Below are 19,420 nucleotides of genomic sequence, written 5' to 3' on the forward strand. Positions count from 1 at the left end.
GTTTAGTTGCACTAGTGGCACAATGCTAGGGAAGGTTATTTATTGAGTATTGTGGGTGAGAAAGGCTGCTACAAATTGGTTGATGTACTGTGATACTGCAGCTGACTGACTCCAGCTGTAATTACCATAAAAGACTGGAAGGTGGCTGTTGCCAGGAAGGCTGGAGTGGCTGTGATCTTTACATGAATAGTTGTAGGATGATGTCTGTGCTTTTGTGGGCATAGGAGTGGATCCAGTTCCTGACAGAGCTGGTGGATGAATGCTTTATCAAACTTGAAATGGGACAGGCACTCATCTGTGAGGCCCAGGAACATGGCCCTGGGTTTGCATATTCTTTCAGAACCATTATCAACCATTTGTTCACCTAATCCATGTGTGTTAGTTTCACCCCCAAAAAACAGACAATGAAGCTGACCATGTTTCGGCGACAGGACATGGTCAGGAGTCTGTAAGCATCTGCTTAGGTTAGAGGTGGAGACAATAAAATAGGTCTACATCACATGAGAACATGACGTTTGTGGGTTAATCGCTTGATACAAATTTTGATGTGCAGCAGTGCCTGCAGCCAGCTATTTGTCTATTTAATTCATTCTTGAAAATTCATGTTCTCATGTGATGCAGACCTATTTTGTTGTCTCCACCTCTAGCCTAAGCAGATGCTTACAGATTCCTGACACAGGCCCTGTCATTGAAACAAGGTTCGTGTCGAGCCAGTTTGAAGAATTGCTTATTATAGACATTCTCATCAACTCTGTTGTCTATTTTTTGCCTATTTGCCTTGAGCAGAGTATGGACTCTTGCTTGTGTCTTCTCTGTTAGTTTCAACCACCACCAGACTATTTGTTCCATCACCAACATCAGTGTGCTCCCAGCCACTAATGTGTAACACAACCTCCACCATAAACGCACCACACCAGCACACTGCAACACAGAGGCACCATACCAACTAACACACAATGCAACACCTTCACAACAGGCTCAGATTACATACACTGGACACAGGGCAAGTGGGAGAAAGTAGATTATGGCTACCAATAAGGATGGCTGGCCACAGACGGAATGGTAGGCACTTGAACAGGCAGGCAGGACAGTGGGTGTTTGGGATGAAGGGAGGTGTGGGCAGTTCTGCAGGAGTTAGGTTTGACTTGGGGGAATGTGGTTGTTGGATGGGGATTCCAGAGGGTGTGAGCATGGCAAAACAGTATATGCCAAGGGATAACAGAAAGGGGCAGTGATGGCAGTCAGAACAAACACTTTCTCTCCTCTCAAATCATCACCAATGCAAGAAGTCCCTTAAAATAGCAGCTGCAGCCTTTAGATGCATTTAATAGAAGATCTAAATGCCAATGTCAACATTTGCAGGCAGGGACATACCCACATTACCCACTATCACATATTGGCGTTCATCATTTGTCACCACCCTTGACATGCCCTGGGAATGCCTCTTCTGTGTATGTCCATTTTTTTGGCGTCGCTGACAACTGAACATTCATATTCAACCACATTCAAATGGCAATTTGGATGTATATCTGAGATGGATGTCCATCTGGGTCTCCACATACATCCACAATGTGAATACCTTTTTGAAAATGAGCACCACAATAACCCATCTAGAACTAGGTTAGTTGGCTTAAAGAGAGCTTAAGAGCAGGAGCTGAATGCAACCCTTAACAATAGGCAAACCAATACAACTATCACATTCTGCTTCCATCACCCAATCCCAATTCTTCTTGATTCATCACTCATTTTGGATTCTAGTTAGATCAGCAAAAATCTCTCAATCCAATTCCAATAGGTGTCGGTCTTGCATTCAAGATAGTCGTACGTATTCACATATGCTCTATTACTGTTCTAATGAAACATTATGACTCTCGGTATGAGGAGGATTTCTGTAATACTGCAGATTACTGAGGCTTTATCTTATCATATTTCAATTTAGAAATCTGTTGCTGTACAGTCACAGTTGACTGAGGAAGGTGTTTATGACTTGGATTTTGTCTTAAGAGGTGAGCTAAAGCTTATTGTAAATAACTGGTCTGTCTTCTTAGGAAGTAAGAGATTGCTGTGGCGTACAGATGATGAATACAATAAAAAATGTGCATCATTGGAAGTTCTTTCACGATTATATTTCTCAGCTGTTTTTATGTGCTGTGGATAGTCAAGGTTAGGCTAATTACTACTTCTACTACTTAACATTTCTAAAGTGCTACTAGGGTTACGCAGCGCTGTACAATTTTGGGATGTCTTCTTTTGTTTGATTGTACTAATAGCTATAAAGGCATTTTAATAAAAAATTGAACTGGCATACTTCCATATAGATTATTTTAAAAAAAGTCTGTGCTAGGGATTATAGGGTGCTCTCATTTCTCTGGCAGAAATCTGAATAAAAAATGATGAAATAATTCACAGTGTTGTAATTGTGGAGAAGGGTTCAATTATGAGTAGAAGAGGAAATAGACAGATGAACAGGCATGATAATTTTATAAGGCTCATTTCCTTGTATGAAACTAGGTTTAACTATTGGCCTCCCATATAACTTTAAGGCATTTTAAGTACCAATGGCAACAAGTTCTCTGACAAACAAAAATCTGCTATTTTACTGGTTAATCAACTATTGATGACAGTTGAATTATCTCAAAAACGACAAGATGATGTGCAAGACTGTTTAGGGGATACCTTAATGCTGTCTTTTGCTACACTTACCGTTTATTTGGATCTTTTATCAGAAGTCCTGAAAGTAAAGATTTTGCATCTGATGAAAGTGTTCTGGGGAATTTAATGTCTTCCATGAGTATTAGTTCAAAGAGTTTCTCATGATCCTGGTTGTAGAACGGCAGTCTTCCACACATCATTTCATACATTACAACCCCAAGGCCCCACCAGTCCACTGCGCGACCATAGTCGTTGTCTTCTAACACCTACAATTTAAAGTAAATTAACAAAATTTGAATTTTAAATTATTTTCTCTTGTGAATTACAGTTATCTTTATGCTTGCTGCTAACAGAACCTCAATAATCCATCTACAGATAAAATTGATGATCTTAAAATTGCTTTAAAATTCAGAAGAAATCACATATCCTGGGAGTTATGAGAACTGTTTATGAAAGCAAAGAAGTAAAAATACAGCACAATTCTGTATTCTCTATCTCCACCTGCTGGTCAATAGATATAGCACCACAAGTTCTGCACTAGTCTGGAAGATGCTAAGGAAGGGTCTTCATAAAATTACTCTATGAGTTACTCACATGCAAGTACATATAATGATAAGAAAATGCAAATTTTTAAGTGACCCATAAGCAGATGTGTTCTGTGGTTGAGTTTGGGTTGAGTCGTGAATTATTGCGGTGTGCAGGCTGGCCATTGATATTCACAGCATTCAACTATGCACTGCTGTTGAACATTGGCTTGACAAGCCATTTTTGAAATGGACTGGAGAGGGAGAAGTGGAGCTGGGGAGGAGCTGGTAGTTATGCGGGTACCAACAATATTCAGTGCCACTACCTGTATAGCTAAGTGACCAAATAGGACTACAGCCCTGTACATGTGCCGGCACTGAGCATCGGCCGGCATCTGCATAACTATTCGGTTGCCACCTCCCACAAAGGGTGACCCCCTCTCTCCTGCCTCCAATCAGCAAAGGCCAACCCTCCAGCAAAGACTGAGGCCCCCTCCTGGTCCTTCCCCCCCCCCCCCCAAATCACAGCAGGCTCCCCTGGACCTACTTGAGGAGGTCTGGTGGTCCAGTGGCAGTCGGGGCAGGAAAGAACCCCACTTGCTCCTCCTGTTAAAAATGGCTGCCGAGACTACTGCTCGAGGCTGCAGTAGCAGTGATATTCTCTGCTATGACTTTGTCCTTCTGGAGTGTCCCTTTACTCCGTGATTATTTAATTATCCAATTGATCCCCTCACAGACTTCCTGTTTCACCTCAAAACATTTTTATTAAGCATCTTTATATCTTCAGCAAGCTTCTTTCCCCCTTCTTATCAATGTTTACATCTAACTTGCTAGTGGTTATGCTGCTTCTTGTTTCTTAATTTAGATCATTTTCCATTTATTGAAAGATGTTCTTTTGGCTGGACTAACCTCTTTCACCTCACCTTTTAACCACGCCAGCTGCCGTTTGGACTTCCTGCCATCATTTTTAATGTGTGGCATACATCTGGTATGGGCCTCCAAGATGGTATTTTCAAACAACATGCATGTCTGATTTAAAACTGTTAACTTTTGCACCTGCTCCTTTTAGTTTTTTTTTCTTTCATTCTTTTTTCCCAATTTCATCATTTTATCATAATTGCTCTTTTGAAAGTTAAATACTAATGCAGTCTATTCTTTCAGCGTCTTCAATCTAGTTATTAACTCAAATTTGAACATGTTATGATCACCTTTGCCAAGTGGCCTCTCCCACCAAGTCTACATCTAAAATACTCCCGTCCTTTCAGTTCCTAATCCAGCTGCTCTATGAAGTAGTTATTTATGTAATCTAGTTACTTTACCTCCCTAGCATTTTCTGATGTGACATCCAGTCAACATTGAGGTAAATGCAGGGTTTAATTTGTGCCAGAATGGAGCGGAACAATGTTCTGGCACTTCTTTGGGCTCAAGAAGTGACGGCACCACCCATGAATTCCTTCTCCCCCCCCCCCCCCCCCCCCGTAGTTGGTCTGGTCTTCTCTTCCTTTTGCTCTATCTCTAATGCTCGATGGCACCCTTCTTCCCCCCTTCTATCCATCCCACCCCCATATCTCTTTAAAGCTGTCTTTCTGTTTTAGAGGTTGCCAAAAGTGAGCAGAGATTCACAACATGCTGATTGTGCTAACATGGAGCCTTCAGTCTGATGCAACTTCCTGTTTCTGCATAGGCAGGAAGGTCAGACAGAAGGCTTCGATGTTGGCATAAGCAGCGTGTTTTGAATTGCTGCTTGCAACCTCTAAAACAAGAAGACATCTTTGAAAAGGTATGGGGTGGGGTGGGGAGAGGGAGGGATGCCATCAAGCAGTAGAGAAACAGCAAAAGGGAGAGAAGCCTGATCATGGCGGGGGGGGGGGGGGGGGAGGAAGAAATACAAGACTGATGGTGGGTGGGGAGGGTGAAAGGAAAAAAACTGGACCAATGATGTGAGGGAGGGAGGGAGAAGAAGAAAAGCTGGACCAATGGTGGGTGGAGAAGGAGAAATGCTAGACCAATACTAGGTGGTGGGGAGATGAAGAAAAGCTGGAACAGTGATGGATGGTAGGGGAAGAAGGAGCAAAGCTTGGCCACTGGTTGGTGAGGGAGTAAAGAAGGAATAAAACCTGGACCAATGGTGGATGGGAGTACAGAAGGAGTAAAAGCTGGACCAATGGTGGGTTGGGGGAAAGAAAACCAGTGGGTGGGTGGGGAGGAGAACAGCTAGACCAATGGGTGGTGTAGGGGAGGAGGAAGAGAAGGAGAAATATTGGACCACTGGTTTAGGGGAGGAGAAATGCTGGACAGGGAGGAGAGAAGGAAAAATTCTGGACCACTGGTTGGGGGGAGGAGAAATGCTGGACAGGGAGGGTAGGGCATAATGGGGACAAGGGGGATTGTAGACAGAATTGGAGAGATGTTGGCTATTGGGGAGAGGAGAAAATGAGAGAGGGGGAGGAGAGGGGGGAGATGCTGATTATGAGGGGAAGTGGAAGAAAGGGATAGAGATGGGGATGCTGACTATGGGGGGGAAAGAGAGAGAAAAAAAATAAGCTACATTGTTGGCCAGAAAGGAGAGAAGCTGCACTGTAGGGGTGGGGAATGAAGAGGGGACATGGAGATATTAGGCTATAAATGCAAATTCAAGCAGACGTCTCAGCAGCCATTTTGAAGAAGCAACAGCAGCAAGAAGAGCAGAGCAGTGGCAGCGGGCAGGAAAGAGTGGGGTTCTATCCTGCCCTGAAGAGGCCAATGGACCACCAGGGCACATTAAGGTAAATTCAGGGAGGGCACCTTGAGGCTTGGGAGGAGGGGGCAATGCACATAATAAAAACATAAGTTCTTGTCAAAAGGTGTGGGGCTAGGTGGGGGCAAGGAAAGGATCCAGGGGGCCCCATCAAACTAGTCTGCACAGGGCCCCGCAATTGCTAAGACCGGCCCTGCAACTGCATCTCAAATACTATATGAATTTCTGATGACCACATTGGAGAGCTCCATGGGAATGGGGATTGTGCAGGATTCCCACATGGATGGATGAAAATTGCCACGGGATTCCTTTGGGGATGGAAGAAGTTGTTGTGGGATTCCCGTGGGGATGGAAGAAGTTGCTACAGGATTCTCATGGAAGTGTACTCAAAATATCTGGTGGTGCCAGAATGAGGCTTGGAATATACTGAGAGAGACAATTAGAGGGCCAAAATGAGGCTTGGAATGCTCAGAGAGGCAGCTGGAGCACTAGATTGAGGCTTGGAACACTCATTGGTTGAACAGTGAATACCATCTAAAAAACTAAGGGAGGCTGTTTGGCTCATGGGGAAATGGAGGGCTGCAAGTGAGTAAGTGATAGTGTTGCCTCCCGCAGGTATGGGTGGGAATGGAGGAGATTAAATGCGAGGATGGGTAGGGATGGAATGGATCTTAGTGAGTACAGGTGGGTATCGGTTAGATTCCATTGTGGACGGGCAGGGATGAGTGAAATTTCTGTACTCGTGCAACTCTCTACACCACACCTGAAAAAAAGATAAAAGCACAACTAGAAAAGGTATAGAAAAGGGTGACTGAAATGATAAAGAGGATGTGACAACTTCTTTATGAGGAAAGGCTAGATAGGTTAGAGCTCTTCACCTTGGAGAAGAGATGGCTGAGAGGAGATTTGATAGAGGTCTATAAAATACAGAGCGTAGTAGAATGGGTAGAAATGAATCATTTGTTTACTTTTTCCAAAAATACAAGGACTGGGGGGCACACCAAAGAAGCTACCCATATAGTACATTTAAAACAATCAAACACAATAATCCTTCACTCAATATTTAATTAAGCTCTGGAATTTGTTGCCTGAGAATGTGGTAAAAACGGTTACCTTAGCAGGGTTAAAAAAAAAAGGTTTGGACAAGTTCCTAAAAGAAAAGTCCACTGCTTGTTCCTGGGATAAGCAACATTAAATCCATTTTACTCTTCTGGGATCTTGCTAGGTACTTGTGACCTGGATTGGCCACTGTTGAAAACAGGATATTGGGCTTGGTGGACCTTGTTGCAGTATGGTGATGCTTATGTACTTATGTCATTAATCAGCTGGCAGTTCCCGTCCTCTCATATATCTTTAGACCTGTAAAATGGCCTATTAAAGGTCTGGAAAAACTAAACGTATGAACAAGAAAATCACAGATGCTCACTGCGTCACTTATAAGAATCAGTGTAAGGCCCTTCATCCCGAGATGAAGATGGAATGAGCCTCATAGAAATAGATTATAAAGCCACTATTATAGGCCTCCAAGTTTACTTAACGGCATTATCAGATCCAAATAAGCAAAATAAGTTGAAATATGAAAGTGAGGGGGGGAGTCTTTTACAAAGGCACACTAGCATTTTTAGCACGTGCTAAACACTAGAGTGCCCATAGGAATATATGGGCTTCTCTAGCGTTTAGTGTGCGCTAAAAACGCTAGCCTGCCTATGTAATAGGACCCATAAATGTCCAAAATCCATTTTCATTTTTGTAAAAGGACTCACAAATGTCCAAATCCATTAAACTTAACAGAATTTCTTGAGACTTTATTGGAGGTTATAACTGAAAGAACTACACTTTTGGTCACCTTTGCTCTGCAACTAGATCGTAATAATATTTTCAAACTTTATTTTCGCCACACGGATTCACCCTTCTTTGGCTCAAAAATTCAGGTTTTTCCAGATTGTGCGTGAGAAACTCAAAAGAAAAAGAAAGCAATTGTTATTGTTAAAAGAGAGAGTGCTGCGTATAGGAGGGACCTTTATGTTAAGGTTCCCCTGTAAATGTTGTGTTTCTTTGAATACTATGAATTATATTTTCTTTGAACCAGAGAAGTTAATAGAATTTATTTCACCTAAAGAATAGTACTGCAGTAGTTCTTGATTGCTAGCGCTTAATCCGGCTGTGGCACTCTAGGCTCTGTCTGCTCAATTATATATATCGATTTACTTTTATTTTAATTGAGTATTTCCTAGTTCTTGGATCAACATTTTGTGGACTAAATTGTAAAAAAATTTCTTTTTCAGTGAATTTTCATGTCAACCTTTCTATAATGTGTAATTTATGTCAATTGCATAAATGTAAAATGAATAAATGCATAAATAAAAACAATGTCCAAATCCATCTTTAAATTTGGGACAAGTGTTTTGATGAGTAGAAGGAATGAGTGAGAATCCACCAACAGGCATACGGAAGGAAGCAACAGAATTTGCAAAAGAAGAGAAAAAAAACTGTTCAAAGAATTAGATCAGCAGATGAGAAAAAAATAAGTGAAGATGCAAAGTACTCAGTGGGAAATACAATGTGCTACTCCAGGATCCATTCATTTTTTTTTTTGTTACATTTGTAGCTTTCCCACTCATGGCAGGCTCAATGCAACTTACATTATTTTATTATTTATTGCATTTGTATCCCACATTTTCCCACCTATTTGTGGGTTCATGGGGCAATAGAGGGTTAAGTGACTTGCCCAGAGTCACAAGGAGCTACCTGTGCCTGAAGTGGGAATTGAACTCAGTCCCTCAGGACCAAAGTCCACCACCCTAACCACTAGGCCACTCCTCCACTCCAGTTTTAAAATTGGACACATGAATGATTAAGGAGAGGTGAACTGAAATCTAAGAATGAGTGATAGATAGTTGCAGTCCGTGACAGCAGATTAGATGGTACACAGCAAGTATCGAAAAAATTGTCACAACAGACATTTATAGATTCTGTAAGGTTATCAATAGAAATCAAACAAAATAAAACATGGAAAAGAAAATAAGATGATACCTTTTTTATTGGACATAACTTAATACATTTCTTGATTAGCTTTCAAAGGTTGCCCTTCTTCCTCAGATCGGAAATAAGCAAATGTGCTAGCTGACAGTGTTTATAAGTGAAAACATTCAAGCATTACTGTGACAGTCTGACAGGGTGGGAGGAGGGGGGTGGGTAGGAAGTATGCATGGGGACATCAAAGCATATCATTTATATTCTAACAGGGTGGGTGTGGATAGGTGAGGGGAGGGTGATCAACAGAGACATACAGCTTTATGGTTTATAACACCCACCCTGTTAGAATATAAATGATATGCTTTGATGTCCCCATGCATACTTCCTACCCACCCCCCTCCTCCCACCCTGTCAGACTGTCACAGTAATGCTTGAATGTTTTCACTTATATACACTGTCAGCTAGCACATTTGCTTATTTCCGATCTGAGGAAGAAGGGCAACCTTCGAAAGCTAATCAAGAAATGTATTAAGTTATGTCCAATAAAAAAGGTATCATCTTATTTTCTTTTCCATGTTTTATTTCGTTTGATTTCTATTGATAACCTTAAGAGTGGACTAACACGGCTACCACACTCCTCTACTTTAGATTCTGTAAGAAACAGCTGAAAATGGATTTGGACATTTTTTTATTTATGCATTTATTCATTTTACATTTATGCAATTGACATAAATTACACATTATAGAAAGGTTAACATGAAAATTCACTGAAAAAGAAAATTTTTTTACAATTTAGTCCACAAAATGTTGAAAGCTGGTTGTGATGATCTGATGGTAGAAAATTTCTACCTGTATATTAGAAATGTACAATAAGGTGGTATGCCTCATCCATTGGAAACTTTATAAACATTACAATACTGCTGTATCGAAAAAGCACTAGGATCTAAGGACTGAGTTGACATGAGCAAGCATTTTCTGTTATAGTACCCTGTGAGCACTTCTTACAGATACACGCACAGACTGTACACACACCCACAAACACTTGTAGGGAGGTCGGAAAGAATTCCATGAGCCATCCTCTGCAGCCTTTCCTTATTTGTTTGCCTATAGTTTAACAATATGTTTATAGTTACTCTGAATTTTACTTGGAAGCTTGGCAATTCTTGAGGTGCTCACAGCAGGATTCTTGCTTCCCCACCATGACTAGGCTCTCTGTGGCTCAAGCTGTTTTCATCTGCAGCCGAAGCCAGGTGAGGGAAAAGAAACTGGGTGACGGTTGGGGAAGGAAGGATGGACCATCGAATTTGGCCACTATTTGACAAAACATGTGACAAAATATAATGGTAAGTGTTTTAGCTACTCTGAATTTTACTCAGTTATGGATGTTCAGCACAGCTTAGAGCAGGCTTGTCCAACCTAAGGCCCGTGGGCCAGAATGCAGCCCACCAACTGCTTTTTTCTGGCCCCAGAAGCTTGGCAATTCTTGTGGTGCTTACAGCAGGATTCCTGCTTCCCTACCATGACTAGGCTCTCTGTGGCTCAAGCCGTTTTCTTCTGCAGCTGAAGCCACATGAGGGAAAAGAAACTGGGTGACGGTTGGGGAAGGAAGGATGCACTGTCATATATGGCCACTATTTGACTAAGCATGTGACAAAATATAACGGTGAGTATTTTGGGAAAAGACCAAGGGTCCATCAAGCCCAGCATCCTGTCCACGACAGCGGCCAATCCAGGCCAAGGGCACCTGGCAAGCTTCCCAACGTACAAACATTCTATACAAGTTATTCCCGGAATTGTGGATTTTTCCCAAATCCATTTAGTAGCGGTTTATGGACTTGTCCTTTAGGAAACCGTCCAACCCCTTTTTAAACTCTGCTAAGCTAACCGCCTTCACAACTTTCTCCGGCAACGAATTCCAGAGTTTAATTATACGTTGGGTGAAGAAACATTTTCTCTGATTTGTTTTAAATTTACTACACTGTAGTTTCATCGCATGCCCCCTAGTCCTAGTATTTTTGGAAAGCGTGAACAGACGCTTCACATCCACCTGTTCCACTCCACTCATTATTTTATATACCTCTATCATGTCTCCCCTCAGCCGTCTCTTCTCCAAACTGAATAGCCCTAACCTCCTTAATCTTTCTTCATAGGGAAGTCGTCCTATTCCCGCTATCATTTATTCGCCCTTCGCTGCACCTTTTCCAATTCTACTATATCTTTCTTGAGATGCGGCGACCAGAATTGAACACAATACTCAAGGTGCGGTCACACCATGGAGCGATACAACGGCATTATAACATCCTCACACCTGTTTTCCATACCTTTCCTAATAATACCCAACATTCTATTCGCTTTCCTAGCCGCAGCAGCACACTGAGCAGAAGGTTTCAGTGTATTATCGACGACGACACCCAGATCCCTTTCTTGGTCCGTAACTCCTAACGTGGAACCTTGCATGACGTAGCTATAATTCGGGATCCCAATAAATATTGCAGTTTCATTACGAATTAAACTAGTTGAAGATTAAAGGCTACTTTCTTTATCTAGGACTGGTAACAGAAAACAAACCTTGCAGAGCCTGTAGCGATAAAGCTGAGAAGTTAAGAATAAAATATCATAAAACACTTAGCAGTATTGTGGTTCAGATCCAGCACATGGAATGCTTCAAACAGTCTGTTTCCCTATGCAGAAACTAGCCCTCCTCCTCCTGCTATGCTGGGATTACCTCCCAGTAAATCAGCCAAATCCTCTATCAAAAAGTTCTCTGGGAGAGGCAAGGAATGACACGGTTTGATAAAACAATCAAATTCAGGTTGATACAACAATCAAATTCAGCTAGAAACTCACTTTTCTCCTTTAAATCTAAATATTCCCAAGAGTTATAGCAGTTTCATCAAGGTAAGTGAGTCAATTGTAAGACTAAAGCTGCTTTTTTAACCTAGGACAATGAAAAATAAACCTGGCAGAGCTAATCCACAGTATGCTAGCCAAATTTAGCAAGAGTTAGCAGGGTGAAGGACAAGAATCAGAGCAAGGCAGAAAGGAAGAGGGATATTTTTTTTGGTCTTTTTGGGGGGTCTGGGTTAGAAAACAGAGAAGTACACCACAATACAGATTCACAGGACAAATTAATTAAGCAACAAGGAATAAAGTCTAGAGAACGGATATATCAGGTAGCTAAACCTGTAGCCACAAAGTTGAGAAATTAAGAATAAAATATCATAAAACACTTAGCAGTACTATGGTTCAGGTCGGCCACATGTCCCAACAGGAAGATATTGGGATTGTGGAGCTAGGGCTGACTGAGAGCCAAGTGTTAAAGTATCTGAATATATTTCCAGAATATTTATTTTTATTTATTACATTTGTATCCCACATTTTCCCGCATAGCAGTAGGCTCAATGTGGCTTAAAGGTTCCAGAGAGGAGAGTACCAACTCTGGGAATATATACAGAGTGGAAAATAGACTAACAGTAGCTGCAAGGAAGCTGATAAGGTTCAGGAAAAGAGAATACAACTCTGAGACGAATATACAGTAGCATATAGAGAGAAGTAATCCCAATGAGCCTAATAAGTCTCCGGGAATGGGACTACAGCTTCTGGTGAGCAATACAGAGTAGGATAAGGGTAGAAGGACACTTAATTAAAACTGGAGTAGTAAAATTTGTACAGTTTGAAGTAATAGGATTATGTGAAAGGGATATTGTTCATTTCTTAGATCGAAAGATGTGATGCATTGTTCATGCATAAGTTCGGGTCTGCTGGGTAGGTTTTCCAGAAGAGGTGAGTCTTGAGGTCTTTTCAAAATTTTAGATGGGTGTTCATGTAAATATTATTCTGTTTAATATGTTGTATCACTTTGCCATGCAGTATTTTGAATTTTTTTGTTCACAATTCGCTGGAGTATATACTTTGTGCATAATATCATCAGTAACAGAGGTACTGGGGGAGGCTGCTGGTAGACAATGAAGGGGTTCTTCCCTGCTGTGTTCAAAAGTGCTGTAACCATTAAGTACAGATAATGCATATTATCTGTATCAGCTGTATCTAGTGATGGGTAACGTAACAGCAAACTAAAATCTAACAGAACTGGAGCCCTGGTGGAGATCTGGCAACCAACAAAAACACTGTTTGGTAAATTATTTTATGGTTGCCAGTAACATAGTAAATGACGGCAAATAAAGACCTGAATGGTTACACTATGATGACAATCTGTCCAATGTTGGACCAAAGGCGCTTTAATCTTATTAGTAGCTATCCTTGATTTATGCTCAGTTAGTCGTGTTCTGATAGATCTCATACTTCGTCACAAGGACATTGAATAATATATACCACCATCCTGGTGGTACAATCTGATACTCCAGTTGACTTCAGAGTACGTTTGGATCTAACCATGTTGGCCCTGTCATAGAGGTCTGGCACCATTGACACTGGCCGCATTGAATATGATTAGGAGATTCTTGCCTATCAGTACGATAGCACCTCTTCCATGATAACATTTCACCAATATTTCTGGAACGTGTAAAGGCGATCATTGGTTTTTCCGCAAATATAGTGTCCAGCTATAGCACATGCCAATGCGACATAATACTATGAGTTATATCTTTCACTAGTGAAGAGTAAGGCAGCACGCATACTACTCGACTCTGTTCTTCTATGCTATTATAACTCAATAATAGTTCTCTTTGAGCATAGCGTGCTCTCAAATAAGCCTTGCGTACCATCTTCAAAGGATAACCTCTTGAAAGAAATTTACCCGTAAGCTGTCTTGTGTGGTGTTTAAAATCTTCCAGGGAGGAGCATAATCTCCTTAGATGCAAAAATTGTCCAACTGGTAGGTTATTTTTCAAATTAATAAGATGAAAACTACCATAATGTAAATAATTATTTCGATCTGTGTTCTTACTGTATAGCAAGGTAACAACCCTACCTTCTATGTTCATAATATAAATGTCCAAAAATTAATATATTGCTGATTGTATGTAGCTGTGAACTGTAAATTATGATCCAAAGTATTTAACCAACCAATGAACTGTAACAATGTTTCATATGACCCCGTCCACACAAAAAAATATATCATCAAGAAATCTTTTCCAGATGAGAATAGATGACACAAACCAAGTTGTAGGGTAAATAAATTTTGTTTCAAAGGTATCTATATATAACGTGGCTATCGACGGAGCTATCGTAGCCCCCATGGCCAAACCATGGATTTGTTTAAAGTATTTGCCATTGTACCAGAAATAATTGGACGAAATCACCAATGTTGCCAGATCCATAAGGAGTGTAGTGGTAATCCGAGCTGGCCGTAGCCTATCTTCTAAGATTTTCTCAATAATCTTCAAGGCAGCGGGCTGAGGAATATTAGTATAAAGCGATGCAACGTCAAGAGTTATGAACCATGAATCTTTCGGCAGATTTTTATTTTCATCCAGTATTCGCAACATATGTGAGGAGTCCTGCACAACATTGGACAGATTGTCATCATAGTGTAAATGATATTCGATGGAGAATAATTGATCAGGTCATAGAGGGATGGGAGGGTGGTAATATGGAGAAGCTATTGAACTACAGAGAACAGTTTTGGATTTATACCTTAAAGAGTATTGAACCTCACAGTTTAAACTGCGAAATTGAATGGATTACGTTGATTTGAGTGACTGTTTATGTAAGAGCGTTTACGTTCCATCAGGTTTACGTTCCATCAGCTGTTTCAGACCAGATATGGGATTGACGCCACAGCTGTCTTATTCTACAAATACTTCCGTCTGATGTACTAGTGGCCATCTTTAGAATGCTGCGATGAGGAAAAAGGTTTAGTATCGGTTAGGCTTTTTTCATGCTTGAGGATGTATGAATGGAAAATGAGTTTATATTTTCGGATAATTTTGATTTACTTCATAGGAGACTACCTTGACACAGCGTACAGCGAAACATAGACTTATGTCAGTGGAAATGGGTCTCCAGAAAGAATTATATTAAAGCTGAGTAAAGCTGAGAAAGCTAAGTATCTTTAAAGAAAAATAACGGATATTTATTATATTTATTATAAAATTGGGAAATTGAAAAATATGAGCAAAAAAAAAAACTTTATAAAAAAGACTAATTGAGGATCAATGGGGATTGCGGTGATGCCCCTAAAAAGCTGCATGGCTCAGTCTAGCCAAAACGGAAGCACACTCGCTAATCTGACGATCCCACAACAATAAGAAAATCGCCTGATTAGATCTTCATATATAATGTATTAATGGAGAATCTAGTAAAGTGAAGTTGAGTATAATTGGATAACTCACTCAGGAGGGGCATTCCAGGCATCGACCACCTTCTCTGTGAAAAAGAATTTCCTGACATTACTCATAAGTCTACCACCCCACAACCTCAACTCATGTCCTCTAGTTTTACCATTTCCCCTTCTCTGAAAAAGATTGGTTTCTATATTTAAACGTCTGTATTATATCTCCCCTGTCCCTTCTTTCCTCTAGGCTATAAATATTCAGGTCTTCCAATCTCTTCTCATATGTCTTATGGCGCAGGCCCCATATCATTTTTGTCGCCTTCCTCTGGTCCGCTTCTAGTCTTTTTATATTATTAGCAAGATACAGCCTCCAGAACTGAACACAATACTCCAGGTGGGGCCTCATCAATGACTTGTACAGGGGCATCAACACCTCCTTTCTTCTTCTGATTACTCTTCTCTTGGATGGAACCTACCATCCTTCTGGCTACGGTCACTGCTTTGTCACAGTTTTTTTTCGCTTTAATGTCCTCAGACACCATCACCCCAAGGTCCCTCTCCCTGTCTGTGCATACCTCCTAGGACATACAGCTCCCTTGGATTTCTACTCTTCAAATGCATCACTTTGCACATTTTTTGCATTACATTTTAATTGCCAAATGTTAGACAATTCTTCTAACTTTTACAGATCCCTTTTCATGTTTTCCACTTCCTCCAGTGTGTCCAATCTTGGTATCATCCACAAAAAGGCAAACCTTATCTTTTAATCCTTCAGCAATGTCACTCACAAATATATTGAACAGAATTGGCCCCAGAATCGATCCCTGAGGCACTCTACTACTCACCTTTCCTTCTGAGTGAATTCCATTGACCACCACCCTCTGGTGTCTGTCTGTCAACCAGTTTCTAATCCAATTCACCACTTTGGGTCCTAACTCCAGCCTTTCAAGTTTATTTAAGAGCCTTCTTTGAGGGACTGTATCAAAGGCTTGCTGCAGGAATGTGTAAGTGACTCCAATACCTCCTTCAGTGACAACTGCAGGAAGGACAGGATTTTTTTAAAACATGAGATTAAAACATTTTGTTCCAGCATCCATGGTAATTTTTTTTTTGTTTAGAGTGCTACCGTTACCATGGTTTACCATGTCATTCTCTAATGCAGGGGAGTCAGGATTTGTGTTTTCCACCTCAGAAGTACATTCCTGTCTCCCCTCAGGGACATCGGGCAGGGAGACAGAATCAGTCTCCTGAGCGGTGAAACTGTCAGCTTGCTGATCAGGTTCTGAACTAGGAGACTGCTCCCCATCTTCCACGTGAAAAAGAAATAGAAGTATGCCACGAAAGGAACACTAAATCATGTTCTGTGTAATTCAATGCAAAGCATTCAATACAAAGTATTCAATGTTGAGTCCTCTAAATTGTAGATAATACGCTAAAATCTTCTGCTCAGTGTGCGATGGCAGCCAAAAAAGCAAACAGGATGCTAGGAATTATTAGGAAAGGGATGGTGAATAAGACCAAAAATACTATAATGCCTTTGTATCGCTGCATGGTGCGTCTGCACCTTGAGTATTGCATTCATTTCTGGTCACCGTATCTCAAAAAAGATATATCGGCATTAGAAAAGGTTCAAAGAACAGTGACCAAAATGATAAAGGGGATGGAACTCCACTCATATGAGGAAAAGCTAAAGAGGTTAGGGCTCTTCAGCTTGGAAAAGAGATGGATGAGGGGAGATATGATTGAGTCTACAAAATCCTGAGTGGTGTAGAACGAGTAGAAGTAAATCGATTTTTTACTCATTCCAAAAGTACAAAGACTAGGGGACACTCGAGGAAGTTACATGGCAATACCTTTAAAACAAATAGGATAAAATATTTTTTCACTCAATGAATAGTTAAGCTCTGGAACTCTTTGCCGGAGGATGTGGTAACATCGGTTAGTGTATCTGGGTTTAAAAAACGTTTTAGACAAATTCCTGGAGGAAACGTCCATAGTCTGCTATTGAGATAGACATGGGATTTGCTTGCTTGCCCTGGGATTTGTAGTATGGAGTGTTGCCACGATTTGGGTTTCTGCCAGGTACTTGTGACCTAGCTTGGCCGATGGACCATTGGTCTGACCCAGTATGGCTACTCTTATGTTCTTATAAATTCCTCTGTCAGATCTTCCCAGATGAACCTTGCCCATTTGTTTCACTATCCCTTCATTTAAGGTCCATAAGGTTAGCTTGTCGAAACAAGGAAGCTGGACACCCCTGTCAACTAAGCATTGCCTACACAGACTTCCTACGGACCCTATTTTTACCAAAGTCTCTAAAAACAGTACCTGCCATTCATCAAAGCTTCAACAGGTTCCGAAAAATCTACAACCTTTGTGAAGAGTTCTATGACCTCCTGTGCTAGTTTGCTTAAGTCTGATGTCTGCAGCACTTCCTGAGCACAGAGTCATCTGCTCACGCGTGCTTTCATACTTCTCCCTTAAATAATGAACATAATCAGGGAGCAAAGTGACAGGAAGATAATGAAGCTAAAAGCAGTCGCTATCATCTTGAATGCTTGCATGTTTAATACTAAAATAAACAAAAATTCTGCTAATAAGGGCTAAGAAATAGATTTTTTTTTGTTACATTTGTACCCTGTGCTTTCCCACTCATGGCAGGCTCAATGTGGTAGGCAATGGAGGGTTAAGTGACTTGCCCAGAGTCACAAGGAGCTGCCTGTGCTGGGAATTGAACTCAGTTCCTCAGGACCAAAGTCCACCACCCTAACCACTAGGCCACTCCTCCACCCCACTAGGGATTAATTACAGCATATAGTGATTATTACCGTATTACAAATATGGACATAACAGTGTATTTTCCTCACTGCTTACAGAAGTTTAAAAATGAATTTAAACAGAGTTACTAATATGCTAACTGCGTGCTTATCACTTCAAGGTCACCATGTGTAAGCTCTCTGTTTACTGAGCATAGGATTTCAGAAAGGAATGTTAATTAAAACAATTTAACCTATTTTATCAGCATGGACGCTCTGTTTCTGGCAAAGAGAAACACAGCATTAATAGTGAACTTGAAGTTTACGTTTCTGTGCTTTCAATACTACAAGTTGTCAGTATATGATTAATTAAACTGTAAATAATTGTATTTAATTATTATCTCAATGGACATACCTCCATCTGTAGGCAGAACTAGCTACAATATACTGCTTTCTGCATGCACTATAGGAGTGGAACAGGCAAAATGGGTAATGGTAGCTACTATCAGGCTTTTCTAAAACCCCATCCTACAAATTACAAATCCAAGTTCTATCACTCCTGGAACTGACAAACAAGGAAACAGGCCAATTATTATAAAAATGAAAGCTATTTATTTACAAGCAAGTGAAACAATACAAATGTGAGAACACGAGTAACTAAGAATTATATGCAAATGAAGGATAACTCAGGAAAATAATTGACGAAGGCTCTTATCAGATAATTAGTCAGAGTGAATGTGCACTAAGCTCTGGACTAGGCCCTGAAGTCAGGCCTGCTGTTATTACCCTTTAGCAATAAGAGAGCTGGCATACAACCTGGATGCAGATGAGGGTAGCAGATAATGGCAGGGCAGAACACCTGATGAACACCTGGATGCAGAAGATCCTGACAGGTCCCAGCAACAGCAGAAAGGATGGCTGGTAGAAACTTGAATAGAATGCCACTGTTAAATAAAACTCTTTCTCTTCCTTTCCCCAGGGTAAGAATGTTAGCTTTGTAAAGAGTAAAGCCTCATTAAGATGTGAGAACAAAGAGAATCTGGTAAAGAGAAGATTTAAACTAGAGAAAAATCAGGCCGAATGGAAAAACCAGCTACCTTCTTGGTTTCCAGCACTCCTTATTATTATAAAGTTTTGGTGGAGGCTTGTCCTTGAAGATAAGCAAGCTCCTCCCTATGTTATGAACATTTTGCTCCTCAGAAACCACATTTTACATCACTGAAGATGCAGTTCTTGGAATTCAGAAAAGTCCCTGAACTCAGGCACCAGAGTGGCAAGGTCAAGCTGGTATCTGTACACAAAGCAGGGGTGTAGCCAGGCAACAGATTTTGGGTGGGCCTAGGCAAGAATTGGGCGGGCACCAAGTGTTCTTCCCCCCCCCCCCCCAAAAAAAAAAAAAAAATTATCTCAGCTGGTGGGAAAACACTTCTTTCCACCTTGGCAGCAGGCATGCACTGAAAACTGAGCATGCGCAGGTGCCGGTGTTGTGTACATTTTCATTACCATCAGGGGGAAATCTTCAGCTGGCGCAGCTTGGGAT

The 19,420-nt window shown here is 40.9% G+C and overlaps 1 protein-coding gene across 1 annotated transcript in view; it reads right to left on the reverse strand.

Annotated features, from left to right (window-relative positions):
* AKT3 (AKT serine/threonine kinase 3) overlaps window positions 1–19,420 on the reverse strand; it is a 559,702-nt gene that overhangs the window by 55,445 nt on the left and 484,837 nt on the right. The window contains exon 11 of the mRNA XM_030196428.1: window positions 2,704–2,918. Coding sequence (XP_030052288.1) covers window positions 2,704–2,918 — 215 coding nt within the window. The remainder of the gene's footprint in view (window positions 1–2,703; window positions 2,919–19,420) is intronic.

This window comes from Microcaecilia unicolor, chromosome 3, assembly GCF_901765095.1.
Source record: "Microcaecilia unicolor chromosome 3, aMicUni1.1, whole genome shotgun sequence".
Taxonomy (NCBI): Eukaryota; Metazoa; Chordata; class Amphibia; order Gymnophiona; family Siphonopidae; genus Microcaecilia; species Microcaecilia unicolor.